The 25,210-nt window shown below is 36.2% G+C and overlaps 1 protein-coding gene across 8 annotated transcripts; it reads left to right on the top strand.

Moving 5' to 3' along the window:
• Window positions 1-24,839, top strand: LOC103719227 (protein transport protein SEC31 homolog B-like). Of its 8 annotated transcripts, none has more exons than XM_039124708.1 (22): window positions 1-524; window positions 1,014-1,068; window positions 1,164-1,286; window positions 3,321-3,417; window positions 3,554-3,590; window positions 3,715-3,820; window positions 3,930-3,987; window positions 4,848-4,945; window positions 5,108-5,227; window positions 7,489-7,534; window positions 10,267-10,388; window positions 10,464-10,591; window positions 10,695-11,229; window positions 11,381-11,473; window positions 15,895-16,080; window positions 16,164-16,374; window positions 18,777-18,892; window positions 19,309-19,512; window positions 21,591-21,716; window positions 21,811-22,081; window positions 23,000-23,238; window positions 24,217-24,839. In XM_039124708.1, the coding sequence occupies exons 1-22, from the start codon at window positions 208-210 to the stop codon at window positions 24,310-24,312; spliced, it is 3,384 nt and encodes a 1,127-aa protein (XP_038980636.1). In that variant the 5' UTR covers window positions 1-207; the 3' UTR covers window positions 24,313-24,839. The 8 variants fall into 8 exon arrangements, with proteins under 8 accessions (XP_038980636.1, XP_038980630.1, XP_038980635.1 ...); XM_039124702.1 differs by having other exon boundaries at window positions 16,164-16,410; XM_039124707.1 differs by having other exon boundaries at window positions 1-542; window positions 18,780-18,892.
• The last annotated feature ends 371 nt before the right edge of the window (window positions 24,840-25,210 follow it).

Genomic DNA, 25,210 nt, shown 5'->3' with positions numbered 1-25,210 from the left:
GAAAGACTGGAAGACGAGCGCCAACGCCCGAACTCGGAACAGAGTCCCGTCACCGTCCAAAAACCGTCAAGCCTTTTTGTTCGCCTGTCGTCCATCCTTCCTTTTTCTCTATCTCGCTTCTCCTCTTTTCCCTCACCGCCGGACCGATCGGGAGGAAGAAGAAGAAACGAAAGATCCGAGCCGAGCTAGGGTTTCTCCCCGCTCGCCATGGCGTGCATCAAGAGCGCCCCGCGATCCGCCCTGGCGGCCTTCGCCCCCGACGCGCCGTACCTGGCGGCGGGCACCATGGCCGGCGCCGTCGATCTCTCTTTCAGCTCCTCCGCCAACCTCGAGATCTTCAAGCTGGACTTCCAGTCCGAAGCCCAGGAGCTCCCCGTCGTCGGCGCCTGCCCCAGCAGCGAGCGCTTCAACCGCCTCTCCTGGGGCAGGCCGGGATTCGCCTCCGAGGAGTACTCCTTGGGTCTCGTGGCCGGCGGCCTTTGTGATGGCAGCATCGGTGTTTGGAATCCCCTCAAATTGATTAGGTATTTGAACAAGTCACTGTAAGTTCTCGTTCAGATTTGCTTCAAGATCGATCTTCTTTACAGTTCCTAGCCCGTTGGATGGACAAAAATCGACTAAGATCAGACTATTATGATTAGTTCATCTTTCTTTTTTGTTGCGTATTGTCATGTTTGGCAAATTGGGTGATAGACTCAGAGGGTGTTTGCTTGTAAATTATGCCGATCTTTTACTTCTTTTTGATAAAAAACACACTTTGCTTATTAATTCTTGTTGCGGCGGAGTTTGATGTTATTATGGTGACTAATTCTCTGGTAGGGTTTATGTATAATGTCGGTTAGTCGTCTACTTTGAGAATTTTTCTTGTTTTGCTTCAACTTTGAATTCATAAATTTCATTTTTTTTTTAGTTTCATTTTTTTTCTTGGTTTCAAAGGAAAAAAAGGATCCAACCAATGAGCTTTGACAATCACACATATTTTGATAATATAAGAAGTTAAACTTGCATTGCAGTTCAGACAGTCCAGATAATGCTTTCGTTGCAAGGCTTGAGAAGCACACAGGACCAGTAAGTAAAATAGTTTCTCTACCATGCTCCTATTATTGTTATTTGTCTTTGAACTCTGATTTTGTATTCTTTTGGACCTGGGCTTTTAAGAGCAGGTCCGGGGCCTTGAATTCAGTGTGCATGCACCAAATATGCTTGCTTCTGGGGCTGATGAAGGGCAACTTTGCATATGGGATCTGGTGAATCCTACAGAGCCTAATCTCTTCCCACCTCTGAAGGCAAGTTTTCACGTCAACTTTTTTATTTAGCGAGGCTGTTAGTGTATTAGCATATGCTTCATCCTTCAGCCACAATACTCTGCTAGTTTTGTGACCTATGATGATATCAAGCTTCTGCAGAATAATAATTTTGCATTCTTAATCTTTATTCTTTCATAAAATGTATAATTTTACCCTTTTTATTTTTAAATTGCACAATACTTTAGATCTTCCTAATAGAATTATAACAATTAAACATTAATTTTGCCCTCTATACAATATTAATTATTATATGTGACTGTTCTTTCCTTTTTAAGTATCAGTTGATATGCTGAGAGAAAAGAAATGTTATATTTTGTCTAACGAATGATAAATTTATAGTGTTACCAACTGAATGCCATTTCGACAAATCAGTGCAAACAGAGTTTTATTCAGCCCCTCCACTTACACGTGTGGGAATCTCTTGAGGATCTTCATTTCTCAACAATGTTATAAAGTTAAATAGTAATATGCTAACTATGAGCTTTTTGTATAAGATGCTAAATGACTTTTAAAGGAGATGACGTATGATGTTCTTTATGTTCTTAGGTCATCTCTGGAGATTTGAGTAGATAAGATTCAAACCTGGAGAATTTTCACATGTACAAGATATTAATATAAGAATATTTGAAAGAAGATTTTTACATTTCTACTTGAAAGTCCTTCTCACTATGTCTTTTAGCAAAGAAAAGAAAATAAGTCAAAACAAGTTTCCAAAATTGTATATAGAAGACAAAAAAAATAGAACAAAAATTGTACATTAGGTAATTCTTAGGCATTGATTTTCTTTTCAGAACAGGATGAGATTTTGAGGGGAAATTTTACTAAATTAAGCTGGATAGCATAAGAACATACATCTCCTAGCACATATACCGACCCTGACCACCAATGCTATCACTGACAATGCCAATGCTTTCTCCACCAACACCATCACTAATGCCACTGTACCATTATAATTGTTGGCATCGCCATAGTCACATCAATGGCATTACTTCCAATATTGTCACTGCCAGCACTGCCATGAATGTCGGCACTGTTACCACCACCTTTCTTGTCACCATGGACATTCTTAGCTTTGGTGCCATAATGACTACCAAGTTTGTCACTTCCTAACAAAGGCCAAAACAACATGGTCAAAAACTAGGTTGATTGGTCTTTGCTATCACTGGTTCAACTGCCAACTCACATCACCTAGATTGCTGACCCACCCCCAAATTACCACTAAAACAGAACACCACCCAACACCAACAATTCTCTTTTCTTCTCTGCTTTCTTAAGCGTATTTAAAAATTTTAACTTTTACCTTTCTATGCTCTTCTTTGTTTCCATTTTCTTTAGAAGCAAAAAGCAACACGTACATTGAAATGCAGAAATGTATTTGTTCTTGACCTTAAACAAAATAAACGATATGAATTAGGTTCAGCATTTTAGAAAAACATTGAGGCAGATAATGCATTTATATGATGTTGCATGCTGGAAGTCATCAGTCTGATATGAATCAGTAATAGTCAATTTGATTTTAATAGTAATGCGTATTTAAAACTCTTGATCTATGGAGGGTTGAACCAAGCTGACATCTTGCATAAGGTATGAAGTAAGCCTAAAGTCTGTTTTGGAGAATTATGGCATATGAACCATCGTGGTGTATCCAATCAGTACTATAGACAACTGAGCAGCGTATTTTCCTAAATTGTGGCAGTCACTTCTGTCGATAGAAGGCCTTATTTTGCATGTAAAGGGGTAAAAATGCATTCTAGGGGAATTACAGATAAGCATGCCTTGTTAGAAGTGTGGTATTAAGATGAAGTCCATTATTCAATGATCATCCAAAAATGAATCTTTACATGGAAATTGTGGCTGTTCTGTTATCTGCATGATTCTGCTATCATGCCTATGTGAGTTAAAAGTACAAGTAGTTTGGAAGGCACTGTAGTTCATTTTCTAAAAAAGTTAGTGGGGAAGGCAACTGTAGTTCTTTTTCTAAAAAAGTTAATTCCAATTCTTATTTTCTTGCAGAGTGTTGGCTCTGGTGCTCAAACTGAAGTTTCTTTTGTGTCATGGAATCCCAAGTTTCAACATATATTAGCATCCACTTCTTACAATGGGATATCAGGTAATGAAGAAGATATTTTTATTTATTTCTTCTTTTGACCCTCGTATTGTATACTGTTGCGATATACTGAAAATCACGTGCATATCTTCAATTAAATTTTTTGAATTAAGCATCACCCTATCTTCTGCATTTTCAGTTGTCTGGGACTTGAGGCAGCAGAAACCAGTTACAAGGCAAGTTTTATGGTCATAAAGTGGATGGTCATTTGACAGATCTATATCATTCTAATTTGCACCAAGGCCCTAATTTTCTGTAGTTGATCATCATCAGCTAATGTCTTCTATGCTTTCATAACAGTTTTTCAGATTCAAGTAGAAGGAGATGCTCTGTTTTACAATGGAATCCTGACATTTCCACCCAACTAATTCTGTCATCTGATGATGACAGTTCACCATCTTTGAGAGTATTATTTCTTTTCAATAGATACCATTACTACCAGTTATTATTTTAAGTATTGATTTGGTTTCTGCATTATGTTGCATTTAATTGGTTGATCCAACCATTCTTTACAGGTTTGGGATGTGAGAAAAACAATATCACCATTAAGAGAGTTTGTGGGACATACAAAAGGTCAGACGATCCCATCCTTGTCATTTTGTAAAACCCTCTTTTTGTAATTTGATCTATTTACAATTATTTCAACTAGGATCTGGTGCTAAATAAAATGATAAAAATGGATGCAGTTGCATTGTCTCTTTTCTTCTTTGTTTTGAAACGATATCCTTTGTATATTTTACCTCACCATTGGTTCTGCAAAAACTATTCTGCTATATATTCTTTATGATGATATGATTCTTTTCCAGCTTTCTTGAATTTGTTTAATTTATTCTAATATTTCCCCTGCCATCGTCCTCAAAAACAAAAACACAGCAAGTCTCCCTAGATTGTCTGTCGAACATGTATGACAATTTTTATACTTTGAGAAAATCTCAATAATTTTGATTTTGAAAAAAGTTCAACATGCTTAATTCATCTCAGAAAATGACTCACTAATAGAAGCATAATTGAAGAAAGGCTAGAAATTTTTACAGCATCAATGTCATTTCTCTGAATAAAAATGTTTTCTGGAAGACCCATAATTTAGTAGTCTTTGAATGGGGTACTAGATGAGAATAAGAGAATGCATGATAATGAACCATCTGGCTACATTTTCTGAATCTTTTCTGTTCTGGGCTGCATTTTCTCACTTCATTCAAAATAATGGTTTGTTGTGTAAGCTTGTCTATATGGCTTATACAATTATGTTAATTTGTGCTTAAGACTTTCTTCCCTCATGCTTATTCTTTATCTTTCATATTAAATGCCAATTTTAGAACATATGCATATATACGTACATATGCATGCATTCACAAATATATGCAGAACACATACACAAGTGGACTGGACGATGCAGGTTTTGATACCATCTCTTGTTATCTTGAATAAACCAGGTGTCATTGCTATGTCATGGTGTCCTAATGACAGTGGATTTTTGCTCACATGTGCCAAGGACAATAGGACTATTTGTTGGGATACGGTTACTGGGGAGGTAGGGAGAAATTTTATTTTGTCAAACACACTTCAAATGAACTCTTGCAATGGTTGTCTTTTTTCATCTTTATTGTTGTTCTGAAGACAGACATCTATTGATGTTGCATTCTTTTGATAAATATTAACCCTTTTCTTTTTTTCTTTTTTTTTTTTTTGATAGGCTGTATGTGAATTGCCTGCCAGCAACAACTGGAACTTTGATATTCACTGGTATCCAAAAATCCCCGGTGTCATATCAGCATCATCTTTTGATGTAAAAATTGGCATATACAACATTGAGGTAATGCCATCTCCTGCCTTCCTTATTCCAGGTTACTATAGTATCACCCTAGCTCTAGTCAGTTATTCCTCTAACTTTCATTCCACATGATAAATGAGAATTCTATGTAGAGAGCGTATGATAAACAAACTAAAGTGTAGCATATTGCCTCCTCCTTATTGCAGTCATTCCTCACATAGCTTGTGCCAAAGAATATCTCCCTTTCTTCCCTCCAAGGTGGCATGCCACGTATAGCTCCTTATTTATGCAAGCTTTAGGGCTGATCATTTCGAGTTTGTTATGTGTATGATGATCATTTATATCCCAAATCTTATCAATACTTGGGGCACAGGCAATCTGTACTTGAACCAAATACGAACAATGTTGGTAGGGTATGGGTCTTAACATGCCACAGTCTAACCCATAGGCCTGATGAATCTGGTGAAATCTCTGCAAGTTGGGCCTTGACCTGTCCAGAATCCCGATTCTTGGATCAGTATTTTTTTGGGTCAAAATCTAGACCCAAACCCCTAAACGATTTAGGTTCAGAATTGTAGGCACTTGGTCTGACTTAACTTGATAGCGTCCCAATTACTGTTAATTTTGTTGCATAAAAGGACAAGGCAGGAGCCACTTTTTTTCCCTTATTCTCCATGGATCATCATAAGGACAATCTGTAGTCTGGCATAACTCTTTTAGATGTTGTGCATGTCTTTGATATGTCATGGTTGTATGATTGTATATGATTGTTTTTCAGCCCACCTAGCACTGGAAAACACCTATTCTTAGGCTGGAGGTATGGCACTCTTCTTCTATGGTTCTAGAGAGCTGCAAATTCAAGAAAAGATAGCATCAGCTAGGTTTCATTTTTCACAATATCTCTGTATCAATGACCCATGTCAGCTACACCAGCATATGGGGAACTGTTTCAAGCAGTGAGGATGTGATGAAATAGAAGTGGTTGTTTTTTGGCCCATGAAGTGGGATCCATTACTCTAAAAATAACAATGGCTGAGAAAGAAGTTTCACCAAGAAAAAGCACATTTTAGATCTGAAGATGACTTTGTTTGTCACTGTGTACTGGATAAGCTTTCCAACAATTCATAATCATCAAAATCAAAGTCTGAATAAGGTGAATTTGCCTAATGCTTAGAGGACTGCACAGGTTTGAAACGTCACCATGGCACACAGTGGGAGTAGTAGTGTTAGCTGTAGTAGATGATTTTAGGTCATTTATGTGGCTAAATATGCCTTCTTTTCTTGACTCAGGTCAGATTTGCCGCTTATTCTTCATAATCACACCACTATGAATTTGATATTAAGCTTGAAGTTTTATTAGATTGCTTCTGAGCCAAGCGTAGCTGGAATTTGTTCCAACTTCCAAGGATATAGATATGACGGTTTATCATTTTCTTCTCGTCATAAGCTCTAATGAGGAGCATATGAGGAGCATGTGATGACTACAAGCAAGTAGTTGGTTTTTACTACTGGATTAGTAAAACATTTGTAGCATTTGGGTGGAGTTTTTCACTGTTCATCAATGATGGTCAAGAACTTCTGCATCGTCCCTTCCTCTTCCCTCATAATCTCTTATCTTTGTCATTGTTTTCCTTCTAGGCTTCTACAATCCCTTTGGATATTCTTATCTTCTGCCTGGTATTGGAGTTTGAAGGTCCTTCTTCATATGAGATGTAACAAAGGCTAATAAATCTTGCTTGGGCTAGAAATTTTATTTCATCAATTTATGCAACCATCTAGGCCAGTTAGCATTACAAGCGCAGGCAGGGAACAAGTTGTATTCTGGTTCTCCAAAGTATTCATTTTGATTTCTAACTAAAATAGGGAAAGCAAACGCTTTGCTCATCAGGATTCATTATAACAATCCTAACCAAAATACTAGTTCCCATCAAGGACATGCTTCCATAACCTAATAAAGTAGAACAATTTTTCTGAATTTGAGACCTTGTGTTCATCTGATGCTCAACCTTGTTTACGTATAAAATAAACAAAAACTAATGTTAGTTGATTGGCAATTGCATTTGCTAGAAAATCATTAATTTTACCAATATCTATTTTCTCTTTCTTGTTTTCTATGTCCTAAATATGATTATGCATCATGATTCATGTATTTCATGCAAAAAGAGTCTTGGGGTCTGGTTATAGGATACATGCAATTGATTATTTGGCTTTAAGCACATTCATTGACTCCCCTTCTTTCATGGCATGTTCTATGTAATATCATACATATGATGATTTGCAAGTCATAAATCTCTTTAATGCAGGCTTGTAGCAGGTTGGTTGTTGGGGAGGGCGAGTTTGGTGCGCCAGGCAAGTATTTTTTGCCTAATTGATACAAGACTTCAAATTCATCATATTGTTGCTCCATATATGGTAATTTTTGCTTGTAATATATTCCAAAGGGTTGTTTTCTGTATGCAAGCTCCTTGCATATTTATATTCATTTTATATCTAGCAAAACTTTTTTGGATTAAATATTTAATCCTTGAAACATCTCTCATTTGATTTCGAAAGTAGTGTTTCTTTGTATGAATATGATGCATGTGTTCTTCCCACATTGAACATTATAGTGGACAATAAAAAAAGAAGTCAAATCGCATTTTTTTCCATGCACATCTTTTCACATGTAAATATATTTACCTATATATTTATGTATGTATTATATATTTATACATGCATGTGAGTTAGACTACATAATTTATGTTAACTCCTTCAACGAGTTGATGATTTTAAAATCAACGATAGACTATCCAAATTGAAGATCCAAATGTCAAGCATGATCTACACTAGAAAAAAATGCCTAAAAGTTAAAATTAATATATTTTGGCAGTCTCTAACCTATGTATCAAATGCATACAAAAAAATGAAGAGTATCAATTGCACTGGTGTAGTAAAATACATGATAGAGCATTGAAGTCACTTTATAAATCGTGATTTACAAATCTTAAAATTTGAGAAGATTTAATTTCAATAGGTTTTGATCATTATGTCATGGTAAAACATAGTATCATGTCATTAAAAGCTTCCATTTTTGTACCTACTTGATAGGTCAGAGATCCCAAAAATACATGAATTTTGGTTTCTTGGCTTTTTCTTTTTTAGTATAGATCATATTCAACAGTTTGGATCTTGAATTTAGAAAGATGAAGTATGTAATCTAACTCTATGTATATGTATGTATTTATATGTGTATATATACACACATATACTTGCATTCATACATTCATATTATATGTCTATATGTATTTATGTATGCATAGTCAAGGTTCTAAATATTAAAGTATGAGGGCGTACCATCTTGAAGTCAGTAAAGTACACACCAACACAATGTACCAGTCATCATGACTTGAGCTGGCTAGCATGCCCCTAGTACTGCCTAATTTGGCAAATCCATGTTTATTTGCCTTTTTATGTTTTATTGTTTTAATGCCCATTTTTGTGCACAAAAATGGTTGTACATCTTATTTTGTGTGCATTGATGCTTTTTTGTTCTTATTTGATGTCGTATTGTCTAATAAATAATATTACATAACTTATTATAAAAAAAAGATTGAACAACTATGTTTATGGTTCACTAAAAAAATATATTTGTGCATTAACAGTTGAGATATAATTAGTTTACACTAAATCAGTGAACTAATGAATAATATTAAAGATTGTCAAGATGAAATAGTATACTTCTACACTGATCTAACAAATGAAGGGATTCATGATCTCGAATTATACACCATATAATGAACATAAAACATGATCCATTACTAATAAATTCGAATTTCCCTTAGCTTTTGGTCATTTTTTTTGTAAAAATAAAAGAAGTAAAGTAGGGATGGCATTGCCTATTTGGAAACAACATAATAGCTTCTAATGAATGATTATTCCGGCAATTTAAGCTATGGAAGCACAAGTCTTTGTCATGGCAACCTCCCCAATGCCTCTGCCCAAAGGGAGTCCCACTTGGTACTGAATAATTCTGGCTCGGTTCGCCCTGATATGGGATGATATGTGGTTCAGGCACCCATTTTACCACAACCAGGGCAGGGCGAGCCTGATGTACCAGTGTGGCTGATCTGGTATATAACTATATATCTGCTAGCATGGCTGGCATTTGAAACAATGGTACTTTCAAAGTATTATCCATATCTTATGCAACGGTATACTTGGTTTGCCTGTCATGTCTCCATGGTAAACTATCTATCAAAAAAATCACTAATTTAACATCCTATTTAGATTATAAATGATGCTTGTCACAATAATTCACGAGTATTGCTGTAGTCAATGTGTTATTCCAACATTGTTAGTGAAGGACCTAAGCGAGGATGCAGGTGGAGAGTTAACACTAGGTTGTTTCAATAATTGTCAGTTGTGCTGTCATGGTGCTTTATTGTTCCTTCTGCAAGCATTCATTCTTGATGTTTTTAAATTTTATTGGGCTGCAGACACATAGAATGCAGAGAAATTTAAAACTACTGTAGTAGACATTTGGTGCATGGTAATTGAAATTCTAAAATTCCTACTGGATAAGCCCCACCAAATAGCAGAACAAGGCTAACCTTATGGAAAAGCTTATTTATCCTGAAGCCTCTTTAAGTTTTCATAAATGAAATCCTCACTTATGTCGCTCTTGCTCGGCTCAAGGATTTCTTTTCATCAAGCAGTTATTCAGGCATTATATTTTTCACGAAAACTTGTAGGCTTGTAGCGTAGGTCAGTACAAGGTGGCCATGTCCCCTACTTGCACTATCTTGAGTTCCTCCTCTTTTTTGTGCAAAGCTTATTACACACTGATTCTTCTGTAAACTATATACTTCTATACTGTGTTATGTCATCTGGAGGCACTAAGAGGAGTGCCTGACATGATTTGGCAAATAATATAAGCTTTGACTCTTGATGGACCGATAGAAAGCCAAATAGGTTCATCATTTTTTTTGTGTGTCTGTAGTTCAGCTTTTCTGTATCTTTTCGTTCATGTGGAAGGTGAATAGAACTATTTTATTATCTGAATTTCTTGTCTGTCTTAATGTTATTTTTTTAAATTTCTGCAGCAAAATTGAGAGCTCCAAAGTGGTTGAAGCGTCCAGCTGGTGCATCTTTTGGTTTTGGAGGCAAGCTTGTTTCTTTTCATCCTAGTCCATCAACACTAGGTGCATCCTCCTGTACTTCTCAGGTAAGCCTAAAATAGTTAGCTCTGTGTATTTATTATGCCACTAGCAGCTTTAATTTATTCTTTCTAAAATTTCAGGTTTATGTGCATAATTTGGTTACTGAGCATAGTCTGGTTAGCCGCTCCACTGATTTTCAAGCTGCAATGCAGAATGGAGAGAAAACTTCTTTGCAAGCTTTATGCAATAAAAAGTCTCAGGATTCTGAGTAGGTTACTTTAAAAGATTGAACTCAAGATGTGCTTTGAGCATTTCATATGTGGATAAACTTAGAGATTGCATATTACTATTCTTCTCAATTCCTTGAACAGATCTGAGGATGACAGAGAAATCTGGGGTTTTTTAAAAGTCATGTTTGAGGAAGAAGGAACAGCTAGGACCAAATTGCTTGCTCATCTTGGTTTCAGTGTACCTAATGAAGTCAGTCTAAATGCACTTGATGATCTTGGCAAACTAACATGCACTCTCAGTCTTGATGAGCAGACAACAAATAAAGGTGGACTGATGGAAGGTGGAGAAGGAAGTGCATTCACTATGGATCATGGGGAGGAGTTTTTCAGCAATCCCCAACCTTCTGGGGATAGTTTAGTTACTGAAGAAGTCAACTCTTCTAATGGTAAACAAGTACTAGCAGGACCAGAAGAACATCAGGAAAGTTCTGACTCTTCATTTGATGAAAATATTCAACGTGCTTTGGTTGTTGGAGACTACAAGGGAGCAGTTCTACAGTGCATATCTGCAAATAGAATGGCTGATGCATTGGTTATTGCTCATGTGGGCAGTCCTTCACTATGGGAAAGTACTTTTGATCAGTATCTTAAGAAGAGTCATCTACCATATTTAAAGGTTTGCATGGTTATCTTTTTTTTTTCTATTATTTTTCTTTATTATTATAGATGTGCTCACACCAGGGTAACAATTGCAAATTTTATTTTTCTGTCTAGAAATTGATATGTTACTCTCAGTGATCTGTCTCACTGGTTTCAGTTACTTGCAGATTGTTTCTGCAATGGCGAGTAATGATCTAATGAGCCTCGTGAACACCAGGCCGCTGAGTTTGTGGAAAGAAACACTTGCTCTTCTGTGCACGGTAAGCTGTTTGATACACCATAAGATAATTCCTGACATGACTGCACATTTGGATTCTTCCAAGTTGCTGACATGCCCATTAAAGTGTAAATAGATGCTTTTAGTATTATTATATTGGCAAAGTTGTTGATAGGAATCAAGTAGAAATACTGGTAGTATGTGGGCATCCCACCATCCCGAATGTTGCGATAGGGCATTGTCCTGAGTGTCAGGATGGAACGAGTTGGGAAATGGAATGGAATGTAATGCGATAGGATATCTACCATCTTGAGTGTTGGGATGCGGGGCTTCCTGTTCTATGGAGAAACCGAGATGGCTCCATCCCATGATATTTAAAACCTTGATAGGAAAAGTGAAACTGATGTATATTGTTTCTATAGTGGTACTAATTAATGCATTTAATATTGTACTAACACAATTCATGGTTTCCCTGTTATATGCCCGGTTGTTTCCTTGGGTTTTAGGTTATTGGATGCTAATTCTTGACAAATTCTACATCATCTGTTCATCTTAAAAGCCAACATCTTTTTTCTTTTCAAGAAAATAGAAAAGGAAAACTGATAATTGTTTAACCATGGTGTTCATTAATAATTTTGAAAAGTATATGCTAGTGAAATAGAAAATTGTTTATATAGAGCGGTAGTATTAATTTAATAGCACGATCATACATTTAACCAAGGTGTTCATTAATAAAATTGAAAAAAGTGCTAGTAAAACAGTAAATTGTTTGTACGGAATGGTAGTATTAATTTAATGGCACTTCGAGCAAAGATGCTATACATGTTGATTTATTATTTAATGAGTGCTTCTTTGAAATCAACCTACTGGCATGTGGCCATAACTTCTACAAGCACCTCTTCATAGTAATATGTGGAGAATGTGAGGTAGCAAGACAAGCGTCCTCTGTGTTTCCATGCTGTTGAAATTTGCAGCATATCCTCCAGAGACAAAGCACTTTAGGATACTGTATATTTATTCCCTAGATAATTGATGGTAGTTCTTTGTCTTCCTTTAGATGTAGATGTTTGAATATTTCAAATTCTCATTTTGATCTTGAAGAATTGACAAAAGACCAGAGTCTTGTGGCTCATCAGTTATATTTAGTGTACTATGGGGCAAGCAAAATATTGGGAAGACCCTGAGAATGATAATAGTGGTTGTCTCACCAATTTTATTTTCATGGTCTGAGCTTTGGTTGGCCAGAACTAATTGGAATCTTGCTCCAGTTTTATGGTTAATAATTTTATGGTGGTTTTTCTTGCTAAATTCGATAGATTGCAGTCAAATATTAGTTGGTTTTGGATAAAACCAACGTGCACAAGGCATGTAGGCCTCGGTTTGGGTAGTTGGAGGTCTTGAATAAGGATGATAGATTGGGTCTCCTTGATGCATTTTCTATAAGTAAAACTTGGATCTGTGATTTCCAAATAGGTTTAGAAGAATTTAGGTACTTGCTAAAGATAATTTCTTTCCAAACATTTCTGTGTATTATTATTATTATTATTATTATTATTATTTGAGTAGAGTATTAATGGTTAAATTGCCCTACATGTTACTAAATCTGCAAGATTAAGGAATGGACTTTTGTAAGGCAGTGTTTGGTTTGGGAGTGAAGCAGGCATTAGACTCGGAATGAGCTTTATGTCTGCCTAAAACATTCTTTTTTGTTTTTTAGAGAAGGGGCAAAAGTTGTAAGTATTTTGTGGTAAAAGAAGTTGGACATGTGGCGGTTCATTCTCTTCTGACTTGGAGAGAAAGAGGGGGTTTGGGGGGTTTTAGTGCGAAGGAGGTGGATCTTACATGGAAATGGGGAAGTTGTTCTATGTCAGCAATGCAAAAGCAGAGTTTGAGAACTGGAAGTAGGTAAAAGAAATGCTTATATTTAATATTAATAAATATAATAAGTATTTGGATATATTTAGCTTCAGGTCAGGCTGGGCCAGGTGTATTTCTTTATCAACCCAGTAGGAAAATTAATTAGGCTGCAATATCAGGCCTAGTCTGACCCAAGGCCAAAATTCCCTGCGTAGGCCTAACCGAAATTGGGTTGGGGCTAATTTGCTCAAGTCTAATCCTAGCAGAAAGCCATTATTTATGCCTACCTTTTTTTGGATAACAACACCCTAGCTAAGTCATTCCAGAAATTGTAGCCAAAGAAAAATAGGAATAACTTGTGGCACAACTATTCCAAAGGAATAGCTATTTTTGTTCCACTTTTTCATATTCTTAAACCAAATGCAGCCTAAAAGAGTAAGGGTAAATAAAAACATTACTTTTTTTTAGTAAAAGTGCAGATTTATTACATTTTAACATTTATGGTCACAAAATCTTGTTACTTTTTCTAAGTCTCTAAATTCACAGAAAAAATAGTGTTAGGAAAATGATTTTTAAAATTTATTATCTTTTCTTACTTTGGAAAAAAAATCTGTAATTGGGGACATATTTCCACATAAGTACCTAAATAAGCAAGTCAAATTATTAGTGACGAAATATCTTTTATAGCTTCTTTTTTTTGTACTTCAATTAGTAATTCTATAATCAGAATTGGTTTGTGATACTTAATGGTTAATAACGGTTGTACTTACATAGTCATTATTGTTTGTCATCTATCAGTTTCATTATTTACTGTAGATGGTAGACTCAATGCAAGGCAGCTTGGCTCTAATTATCTTTATATTGCCACCAAACATTTTACTATACTTTAAAAACGACGTCTATATTCCATACTTGTGTTGCTTCCGATTTTTCTTTTTCTGTTAATATCTTTTCTCAATTCTCATATTTAAAAAAATTTAATTGACAAAGTTTTGAAAATAGTAAAATGATGCACACGAAGTAACATATTATGCTCTTCAATGATTCTGTTTCTGTATTTTTTCTCTTATCGTTTTCTCTTTTCGCATTTTTGCGTTAACATATCTTTGTATTATTTGATTAGCTTCATCCTTAATTACTTATATTGGAAATTGAACCACCAAATTTTTATGTGGGGATTCAACCAAAGTCAAGTCTTTAAACCTTGATTATATCAATCCAAAATTCGAACCATTTGTATAGTTTTTGGCCTATTATTTACTCTAGGTGAAACATATATGTATATCAGTAATGCAAAGTATGTGAGTGGTTGACAACAAGGCCTGCTGGACCGGTATTGAAGCTTGTATCGGCTAGCGACCTGTTCAGTACGTACGGGTCTCCACCGTACTGTGTTGAAGCATCCATACCAAAACGAGAAGAGGGAGGGAGAGAGGGAGAATGAGAGGAATGAAGAGAGGGAGAGAGAGGGAGAGAGAGAGGGAGGGGGGAGAGGGAGAGAGAGGGAGGGGGGAGATAGAGAGAGAGGAGACTCACCTGGACGGGATGTTGTCGGGCTTCGAGGGTGAGATGCCAGATTGATCGTTGGAGGGCTTCGACGGGCTTTTCGACATAGGAGAGAGGCTGGATCTAGCGACGAGAGTTTTGAGCCAACCCTAACAGAGAGAGAGAGAGGTCGGAGGAGGCGGGAGGAGGAGAGAGAGGGGAGGTGAGGGTTCGAACCTTAAAGTGTCAGGAGAGCCAGAAGGGAGAGGGAGGGTTATCGTCTTTATTCGAGCCACCGAACTGTGTCAGTAACCACTGGTCTGGTTTGCTATCCCCCGAATTGGCTGGTTCGGCATGGTTCGCCAGACCTTGGTTGACAGCTTCAGTTCAAAAGTCATTAGTTATGGATGAAACATGCATAGGCTTTGCATCAATGTGCAGATCCTTTTTCACAATTACTTTCAGTCAAGGCTTTGAACCAGGTGGAAGTCCATGCGTTTTATCCTCTTTCGGTTCATTAAAATTCTTCCTTTCATATAGTGGAACAACCCCATCTCAAGTAGAATTAAGCTTAAACTAAATTCTTGTATATGAGGCTGAGTGGAATTTCACAATTTATGCAGAATCAATTTCAATTGAGCTGGAGGTTTTTTTCTTGGTAGAGTTCTGAAAATCATGCAGTTTTTCACTTTCTTGTCATAATCATGCCATGACCGTACATGACTCTGAAAAGATCCTGTCATTGTAGCGATCCATCAAAAGAATGTTTGTTTGATTTTGGTTGTGAAATTGGTATCTCTCAATTCTTTAATATGAGTAAGTTTAGAATATGACTAAACTACTTTTGGTTGCTATTATTTTCAAATTCATAATTCTTTATGATATTCATAACTTTTTCTTATTTAATTTTTTTCTGGGTTATGTAGTTTGTGATCGATTTTGGAATTAGAGGGATCCATCTTAATATGACTAGTTGACTGAAACACTTGCTGTAACTAATGTGTAGTACTTCGATTAAAAACTTCATTCTTGTTTTTATAATATTGCGATAGGCTTGGTGTCTGTGAAAATGGTTCGCATATCCACCATGCTGATAATATGGGAATTATAATTGCATTACAGTTTGCACAGAGAGATGAATGGACTGCCCTGTGTGATAAACTTGCTACAAGACTATTGACTGGTGGTAACACACTTGCTGCAACCCTCTGCTATATATGTGCTGGAAATGTTGACAGAACTGTAGAAATTTGGTCATGCAACTTGAAAGCCGAACAAGAAGGAAAAACTTATGTTGATCTTCTTCAGGTGAGTTCCTACTTTGAAACGTATGTCTAAGAAATTTATGCGATGTTTACTGGGATATTGACAGGTCTGATGAATTAATCTAGGATTTGATGGAGAAGACCATAGTCCTTGTATTTGCAACAGGACACAAACGGGTTAGTGCTTCTTTATCTAAGCTTGTTGAAAGTTATGCTGAACTGCTAGCCAGTCAAGGGCTTCTTGCAACTGCAATGGAATACCTAAAACTGTTGGGGTCAGATGAATCTTCACACGAGCTTGCCATCTTGCGGGATCGCATTGCACTCTCTGATGAAGGTGGTCAGTTCAACATTATTATTCTTTTGACAAAATGTTAGGATTTCTTTAAGCAGATCTTTCATTCATAATTTGACCGATATTGATACATAAGGATTAATGCTTGTATCATCTTTATATGCTTCTTAAGGTATAGCCCTCCGAACCATGCCCAGCAACTCACACCCCTAACCTAATAGTTGCTGAGTCTGACAAGTCATATTTATCTCATTTTTTTTGATGTTTTTGAGAAATTCTGCCTTTTATTTCATTAAGTGACATAAATGTAGAAATCTAATTGATTTTCTTTTCATAATAAATTGGATCCAACCAGTTTGTTTATATTTGAGCATGCTTACTGGTGAGAGAGACTATCAGGGTTGAAATTGAATAAGAGACTCTAACCTAGAGACTAATAAAATAAATGTGCCAAATGCTTATGTGCATTTGAAAATTAAAAGATTCCTATTTTTTTGATTTTGCCTTCTCCTTATCTCTAACATAATAATCATTTTTGAGAGAGATAGGAGGTACCTTTACAGTGGTTCACAAACTTGATTCGCTTAGCTAATGTATTATTAATATTTGATTCTCCTTTGTTTAAATGTCTGTATCTGCCGGTATGTGTGAGAGAGAGAGGAATGAGAGAGAGAGAGAGAGAGAGCGAGAGAGAGAGAGAGAGCAAAGGAACTAATATTTTCTCTCTATTTATCTACTTATATATTTTGAGCTGCAACTCTGCCATAGGAGATGGCCAGAATTCTTCTGATGAAAAGAATATGGTGGCTTATTTGTGTTGAATGTCCATACTAACAGTCATGAAATATGATATTTGGAATGATGTAGAAAACCAATGTAAAATGTTTTCAAGGTTCCTTTCCTTTTCATTGAATGCAAATCAGATGGACAATATCAATAGATTTAGGACAACCAAAATGCATAGTTAACCATGGTTATCAATTATTAACATCTTTTATTATGTGTAAACATTTTAATACATTATGGACCAAAACACAGTGGATCTGCAGACCTTAAATCAAACGAAATAATTTTCGTCTTTCATGTGTTTATATATATATATACATGTTACAAAGTCAAGCTACAATGTTATAACCATCAGTTCCGGATACATTCTGTACCATCAAAATTGGGAATTCACGTTATTAACCATGTTGTATAAAATTGAATGCCCAAAGATCAAAAGCGAGCTTTATAGAGGTTTTTTTCTTTTCCTCGCCGCCTTTAATTATGATATAACCCTCTTAATAATTGTTGTCAGATACTATAGTAAAGTACAGTGAGATTTCAATTAAGATAATCTTAATCTTATCATTATATCCGATTAATAACAATATAATTTTTTTTCGTAACTCAGATTGAATCTTAATGTCTCACAATCCAAATTTATTAGAAGGTAGAAGGAGTGGCATTTCCTTCCTAGCCACGAGGGATAAGTCGAATACATATAAGCCAACGCAAATTAAGCCAAGATTTGTTAAGTTAATAAGTAATAATGCCTTGAAAGGGACAACTGTCTTTACTTTTTTTTTATATGATTGTTTTTTTTAAATTTCCAAGCCGGGCGGCAACACTAGGGCGGGAAGAGGACTTAACTTAGCCGCCTTAGCTTGGGGCCTTGGAAGGATCTGGCCATAGTCACAAGAGCTGGTCACCCCGGAGAGATGGGAAGGAGGGCGGTGGGTGGGTCAAGCCTGGACAAGTACGCTACTAAATTACAGCACCCGGAGGACAAGTATGCTACTAAATTACAGCACTCGGAGTACTAAGATCTAGATCGAGACTAAACTCCAAGCTAAGGATCACTTAGATGTGCATCTTTCAACTATGAAATCATGAGTTTAGGGGGCCAATACGGGGGCTGAAAACTCCGGAGTAAAATTTACTAGAATTGGATTCTTCCGGACCAGAAATTAAATTGGTCCACTCCATTTATGAGGGTTTCTGTAACGTTCCTATGGCATACATAATGCTGTGAAGCAATAGCTTGATGCCAAAATTGCATGGAAAAACATCCAAATTGATGAATCATGATCCACATTGTCCATAAGTCTCATTCAAAATTTATTCAAAAAAAGTTATGCATCAAGTGGTTGCAAAATAAACGGCTTTTTTGAAAGAGTAAGCCATCATTTGTTATGATCTAATAATAGAAAGTCAAAAAACCTTTGAGCTTTGACATACCTGTTTTTAGATATGTTGAGCATGGCGAACCGTGTATATAAGAACCTGGATGTCCTTCCATGCATTTTACATGTTGCATTTTGGTATGATTACATTGATTGTGCCATGGAAATATATTTGTTTATTTACCTAGATTTGTCATGCATTTTTTTGTATAATATTATCATGTTTTTGACTTGCAATTATATGCTCTGTCCTTTTTTGATGCTGATGATCTTTAGCAGAGAGAGAAACCAAATGTTATCCTTATGAGAGCAGTGTACAGCAAGTGAATTCTATGTATGGTGCAGAACAGTCCAGTTTCAGAAGTGTCGACAGTTCTCAACACTACTATCAGGTTTTTTTCTGTAACATTGATTATAGAAATTGTCATGTTATGATACAAATCTGTTAAGCAATACAATAGAGGGAAATAGAAGATGGGTAATGGATAATTTCTCCCATTTTTATAAATCGAGTGTCTTTAGGAAAGCCACTGGAAATTATTGGAGCATGGATGCATGGGATGTCTATGGAAGGCATGAACAAACTTTGTCCCAAGTGTTTCCCACATGTCTGGTCTAATATTTTTACTTCTATTACCATGTCATGTTGCCATAATTTCTAGTCTCAGTTTGAAGGAAACTATATTCAATTAATATTAAAACTTTCCCAGGGAGGCATGCGGGACATGGGAAACAGGTCATGACTTCTTTTAGTAAAATGGCAATGTCTTGTTTGACATAATATGGGACCATTCATGTTTTGTACCAGGACAAGTTGCAGTCCCAACAACAGCAGAGCATTCCTGGTAGTCCATATGGTCAAGGTTACCAGCAGTCTTTTGGTTCTTCTTATATGGTGTATCAGCCGACGCAACAAACGCAGCAGTTCCAAGAGTACATCAATCCTGTGCCATTTCAACCAGCACAATCTCCACAGATGTTTCTACCATCACAGGCACCACAGGTTCCGAAGGTATTTTATCTGTCGTGCTCCAGCAAATAAGAAAGCTTATTAGTTACTATTAAATCTTTTTCATTATTACATAATAGTGATAATTGGTTTTTTGATATTGGGTTTAGATGGCAGACTGTCAACTAAAGCCAAGTAATGTGTAATTTATGGTCTTTCAGTTTAATGTTTTGCTAACTAATTTATCCTCTCATTTCAGTGCATGTCCTTTTTCTCTGAGTTTTTTAAATTTGTTTCTTGTCACGACAATGTTTGTGGTGTGGGTCATTTAAATTATTGGGATGCTCAAATTAGATTTGTAAAGTCTTCTGGGTTAGACTCGGATCTGGTCTGATGTGAATTAATTCTATAATATTCTGGTAATATCTTAAGACATCCTTTACATGCATATTTGCATATATATATATATATATATATATATATAGGCTAGGACAAGTATCAAATATTTTTATGCATCGGCATATGCATAGCATATTATCATACTATGCCATATGTCTTTTATACACCGTTAGCTTATAACATGTTGACAACTTCAAAACCCAAATAATCTAAACCAATTATTTAATTAGTACTGTTATTAACCGTAAGTAGAGGGGGAATTACTGATGCCGACCTTCTAGTAATGAGTTTGGATTTTCTTTTTTTCATCAAAATGGAGAGAATCATTTTAAAACCATAATTTTGGAAGATCTCTGGATGAGTTATCCATAATGCAACGTGCAGGTAATTTGAATTCAAACTTGATAAACTTTCGAGCTGAAACCAAATTAGCCTGTCTATATGGGACCTGGATATTATGTGGATCAGACCCAAATATGGACCATTTAGAGCCATACCTCAAATTGAATGAGGTGATCACGTTTTATATTTCCTATGCTTTTCTTCAAACTAAGCAAATTTTGCACTAGACTTTAATATGGAGGACTTTTATGCAAAGAAGTGTTCCCCAGTCTGACTTAAGGTACACTTGTGATGAGAGTGCTCTTCTTGTTTGTCCAATTCATGATAAAAGTTTGTTTAGAGTTAAATTTATTAAAAATGTTTGAAGTTAGATCAAGTTTCATATCTAATAGAAACTAATGAGAGTTAAAGGGGGAAAGAATTTTTTAAGAGTTGTTATTGTAAATTAGGTAGAAGCCCTGATACCATTGAGGCTTATTTTATGGTATCTAGTTCATTATTGTTTTTTGTAATTTTTTCGTGGTTCTTTTTGCCGCTTGAGTTTTAGAGTATTTTGTGATTCTGTTCAGGGCCTCTTGTTAAACTTGTATCTGTAAGATTGTAATAGATGAGAGTTATTGGCTTGTGAACATCTCTGAGTTTAATTCCTTAATGTCAATTATCAACCAAGGATACCAATGGGGAATAAGGAGAGTACCTTCTTCACTGCATGATGTGAAGCTTTGCTTGTACAGGGAGAAGTAAGATCAAAACTTGGATGTGATGGTTGATCTATTGGAATTTGGTGGTCTTTTCTATATTGAGTATATCCTCAATTGGGAGGTTTCAATTGAGAGATCTTCCATTTCATGGATTTCTTTGAAGAACTTTTGATGAAATTCATGACAATGAGACTCAAAAGGGATACTGACCTGTTGGGAGCAACACCAATCTTCTTAGACATGTCAGGTGAAGGTCTCAGTTGATTAAACCCTCTCAGAACAAGTTCTTTGAGATTGGACTTGGTCGCATTTCGTACTACAACATATATAAAGCGTGAAAAAAGTGGTCTTCTAATAATTTATGCATATTTCTCCCCTCTTGCTTGTTGCTGTTGGTAGGTTCTGCTATCCAACTTCTAGTTTAGCTTAAGTAACTAGTTAACATGGATGTGGCCTGTGAACAGCCCTGTTTTTATGTAACACATGGTTATACATCTTCAAGGATTATCTTTCTTCACTAGTTTGATTCTAAAGAGTACAATTTTGATATTTATTAGAACTAAATGGGATCTGACAAATTGTTGGCACAGGATTATCATTTTTAAGAATAGCAGGGATTATTTTATTTTAAAGTTGTGCTACACTTTTGCTTTATGCATATTGCGTTAAATTATCCAATGACTTTGTTATGATTTTCAGCCAAGTTTGGCCCCTCCCCCTGTCAGTACACAGCCTGCAGTGAAGCCCTTTGTTCCTGCAGCCCCCCTACCTATGAGAAACGTGGAACAATATCAGCAACCCACCTTAGGTGCTCAGCTATACTCGGTCTGTATAACTCTGATGTCAAATTCCACTTTCTATTAATTATGGTATATTGCATTAACTGGATTTTTTTTTTCTTTTTTCATGTTTGTTATAGGGAGTTGCTTCCCTTGCATATCAATCTGTACCACCAGAACCTGGTTCATCTCAAGCAGCCAATTTTCCTGGCAACAAGTTTGCTCAAGTTATGGCACCTAACCCAGCGCCCGGGAGTTTTATGCCAGTTACTACTCCAGGTTTTGTTCCAAGGCCTAGTGCGAGTCCTGTCCAACCTTCAAGTCCAGCCCAACCATCACAAGTACAACCAGCTGCTGCGCCTCCAGCTCCTCCACCTACAGTGCAAACTGTTGATACTTCAAATGTAACCGGTAAATTTCCTTTTCATTTTATGTTTTATTTTTAATCAGTGTCGCACTAGAGTGACCAATTATGATGACTATCTGAAGAAACATTAGATTCTGCCTGATCATCAGAAGGGCTTGCAGAAGACCTGGTCTGTCCAAGTCCCAGCCTGCAATGGAAAATTATCTAGCAGCTTAGTTCTTTCAAAAGGTGCTGCAAACGTGGGACATGACCTTTTGTACAAAGTACAAACTCATGTTAGCCCCAATATTAAAAATGATCAACCAAACTACTTTTTGAGACTTGTCCTACTTGGGAAGTGTGGCCCAGAAGAGCATGGCAAGCTTGATATTAGCTTGTTGTTTCAGATGTAAAACTCCTAAAATTTGCTTACTTCAGTAGTCTAAAATGCCTGGCTGGAGATGGCCCACATGATCTATGTAGAATTTAGTGTCTTAAATGCTCATGATAATCCTCTATACTCTTAGTGATTCCACAAACCATGTTGAAGAAGTAAATGATGTAGGAGGAAGGTAGCATGGAATGTAGAAATCTTTTTGAAAATTCTGCTATGGAAAATATTAAACAATCAGGTAGTTGAAGAATTACTAAATGATTCCTGGTATCCAAAATCTAATCATTTGTTGGGTTATTTGTGGCAATTTCTTGTCACCAATAGTTAGTTCATTGAAATCAAGAGCCTCAAATTACTATCCATGATGTCTGATAATTCCATTATATCTTTAATTGGCAATGCAATTATGTATATTTATACAAACATCACTATTTGTACAAAATTCATGCAGATGTTTTGATGGTTGACTATCCATCCATGGTGCCTTTCTGAGAACCTTGTTTATGAAGGCATCTTTTTATAACAAAAATAGATTGTATAAGTGTAAAGTTAACTTACATTTTATCACATCATGGTTGTTTACCTGCAGCTGAGCTGAGACCTGTTGTCACAACATTGACAAGACTATTCAATGAAACATCAGAAGCTCTTGGAGGTTCACGTGCAAATCCATCTAAAAAACGGGAGATTGAGGATAATTCAAGGAAAATTGGGTCTCTGTTTGCGAAACTTAATTCTGGAGATTTATCTCCTAATGTTGCATCAAAGCTTCGTCAGCTCTGCCAGGCTTTGGATTCTGGGGACTTTGTTGGGGCCTTGCAAATCCAGGTGAGCTTTAAATTGCTGAATTACTATTTCAAAACTTATTGGAGTAGGAAAGCAAAATATATGATTTATCAGGTGTTCAGATTAATTATTTGCTGCAAAGTGGTGTTCTTCTTCACATATGTTTGGTTGGTTTACTGATGTTTTTCATAGAGAAATGGGAGTTCCAGTGTCTTATTGAAAAATGCAAGCTTCAATATGTTGCCAAATGCTACCAGCCTTCCTGTGGCACATGCAACGCATGTGAGTAATAGGATGGATGGCTGTGAACTCAGGATTCAAGAACTTTTTACCTTGATATATGGGCTTGCATTTTTTGGTTGCTAAACTTATTTTCCTCTTCAACAAAGACGTGAGAGTGCTAGCCTGATACGGATGCGTATAAGAAAAAAAAATGATATTTTACAAAAATGCCCTTGAAAAGGTGTGTAGTGGTAGGATGTCCAATCTGGAGTTTGCCTCATAATATTAGTAAAGATGAAAAATGAAGAATCACTTTATTTGTAAATAAAATATAAGATATTAACTTCCTATTAGTTGCCTACTGCCAGGTATTAGCTTATTAGCATATTGGATTCTAGATTTTAAACTTTTCCAACTTAATTTGCCTCTAGAAAGCTGTCTTTATTATCGAGAATTTTCGGTATGAATAAAAGCCAGTGGTTTCAAATATTGAAGAGAACTCTGTTTTGATGTCTGAATCTAATTACGATTTTTGCCTTAATGTGTACTTGAGAATACTTTAGAAAGTCTTTTTTCCAGTATTTTGTTAAATTTAAGAGCAAGATTGCTCTTTTATGGGTTCAGTTCTCTTGAAAAAAATGTTTATATTGTAGACCAAGTCCAGTATTACTGGTACCGGCAGCCTGAAGTCTATTGCTGCTTGGTAACAACGGTTCCTGCTTAACTCCATGGATCATGTCTGCACACTTAGATGCAAGTATAATTTTCAGTCTTGTATGCTAATTTTGATGGTGGCAGGTGCAATTAACAACAAGTGATTGGGAAGAGTGCAACTTCTGGCTTGGATCGGTAAAGAGAATGATCAAGACTCGGCAGGCTGTGAGATTGAAATAAAGAAACCCGATTGCAACACCATCATTGGGGCTGATCCATTTTCGTGTATGCATCATATTCTGCACATATTCCTAAGAGGATCTTGTGTTTAGATCCCTGATAATCTGTCGCACATGCTTCTCAAACAACTCTGGATACAACAGGCATATTTGATTGAACATAGGCGTATTCCATTGTCATAGGCTTGGGTTCTCACTTATGTTTGTTCTCTTTCACCAGATTTCCTCCAGCTTAAGGAGTTCTACAGTCGCTATTTTAACATTATAGCTGCAGTTACTGCAAATTATATAGGTCATTTACGGATCTTGGGTTTGTTTGGCATTCTTGACAGAACAAGTTGATCCTGTTTTATTCTTATGAGCTTATTGTAAGCATCTAATGTTGGGGTTGTAATTGCATTTGCACCCTGTTGCAAATCAGCTATTTCTGTCATCCACCAAAACACTAAGGTTGAGATTGCATGCTGATGGCTTTGTTTTTCTATTCCTTTCTTTTCAGACAATTTTACTATGAGACATTCAATGGGCTAGCTTCCAATGTCTGATGTCTTGTTTGCGTTGGGTGGCCTTGTAGCAGAGAGAGAGAGAGAGAGAGAGCGTCTTCAAAAAAGACTCCTCAAGGATCTTGCAAATGCATTAATCACCATATCTCATGCAGCTGCATATGGATTGTAATTGGTGACTCGGCCTGATCCTATTTGGTCGTCATCTCGGTTGGTCTTGGTTAAAGATTATGATATGGACGTTGTTCAAACTTCTAAACACATTTGTGACCCCATCTCTGTTTTTCAAAGAAAGCTGACACGTTGACAGGTTCTAGTTCCATTGTTTTATTATTATTTAACAGGTGCTTTCTTAATAAATTCAGAGTAATCACATTCTCAGTGTCATATAGATTA

The sequence above is a fragment of the Phoenix dactylifera genome, chromosome 3 (genome assembly GCF_009389715.1).
Source record: "Phoenix dactylifera cultivar Barhee BC4 chromosome 3, palm_55x_up_171113_PBpolish2nd_filt_p, whole genome shotgun sequence".
In the NCBI taxonomy this organism is placed as follows: Eukaryota; Viridiplantae; Streptophyta; class Magnoliopsida; order Arecales; family Arecaceae; genus Phoenix; species Phoenix dactylifera.
The sequence above is the reverse complement of the archived record's forward strand: the minus strand, read 5'-3'. Positions and strand labels throughout refer to the sequence as shown.

Coding starts and splice junctions, on each gene's coding strand:
- LOC103719227 (XM_039124701.1), top strand. CDS start 208: ATGGCGTGCATCAAGAGCGCCCCGCGATCCGCCCTGGCGGCCTTCGCC. Junction 5,228..7,488: donor TTGGCATATACAACATTGAG/GTAATGCCATCT, acceptor TCTTTAATGCAG/GCTTGTAGCAGGTTGGTTGT. Junction 21,717..21,810: donor TAGGTGCTCAGCTATACTCG/GTCTGTATAACT, acceptor TGTTTGTTATAG/GGAGTTGCTTCCCTTGCATA.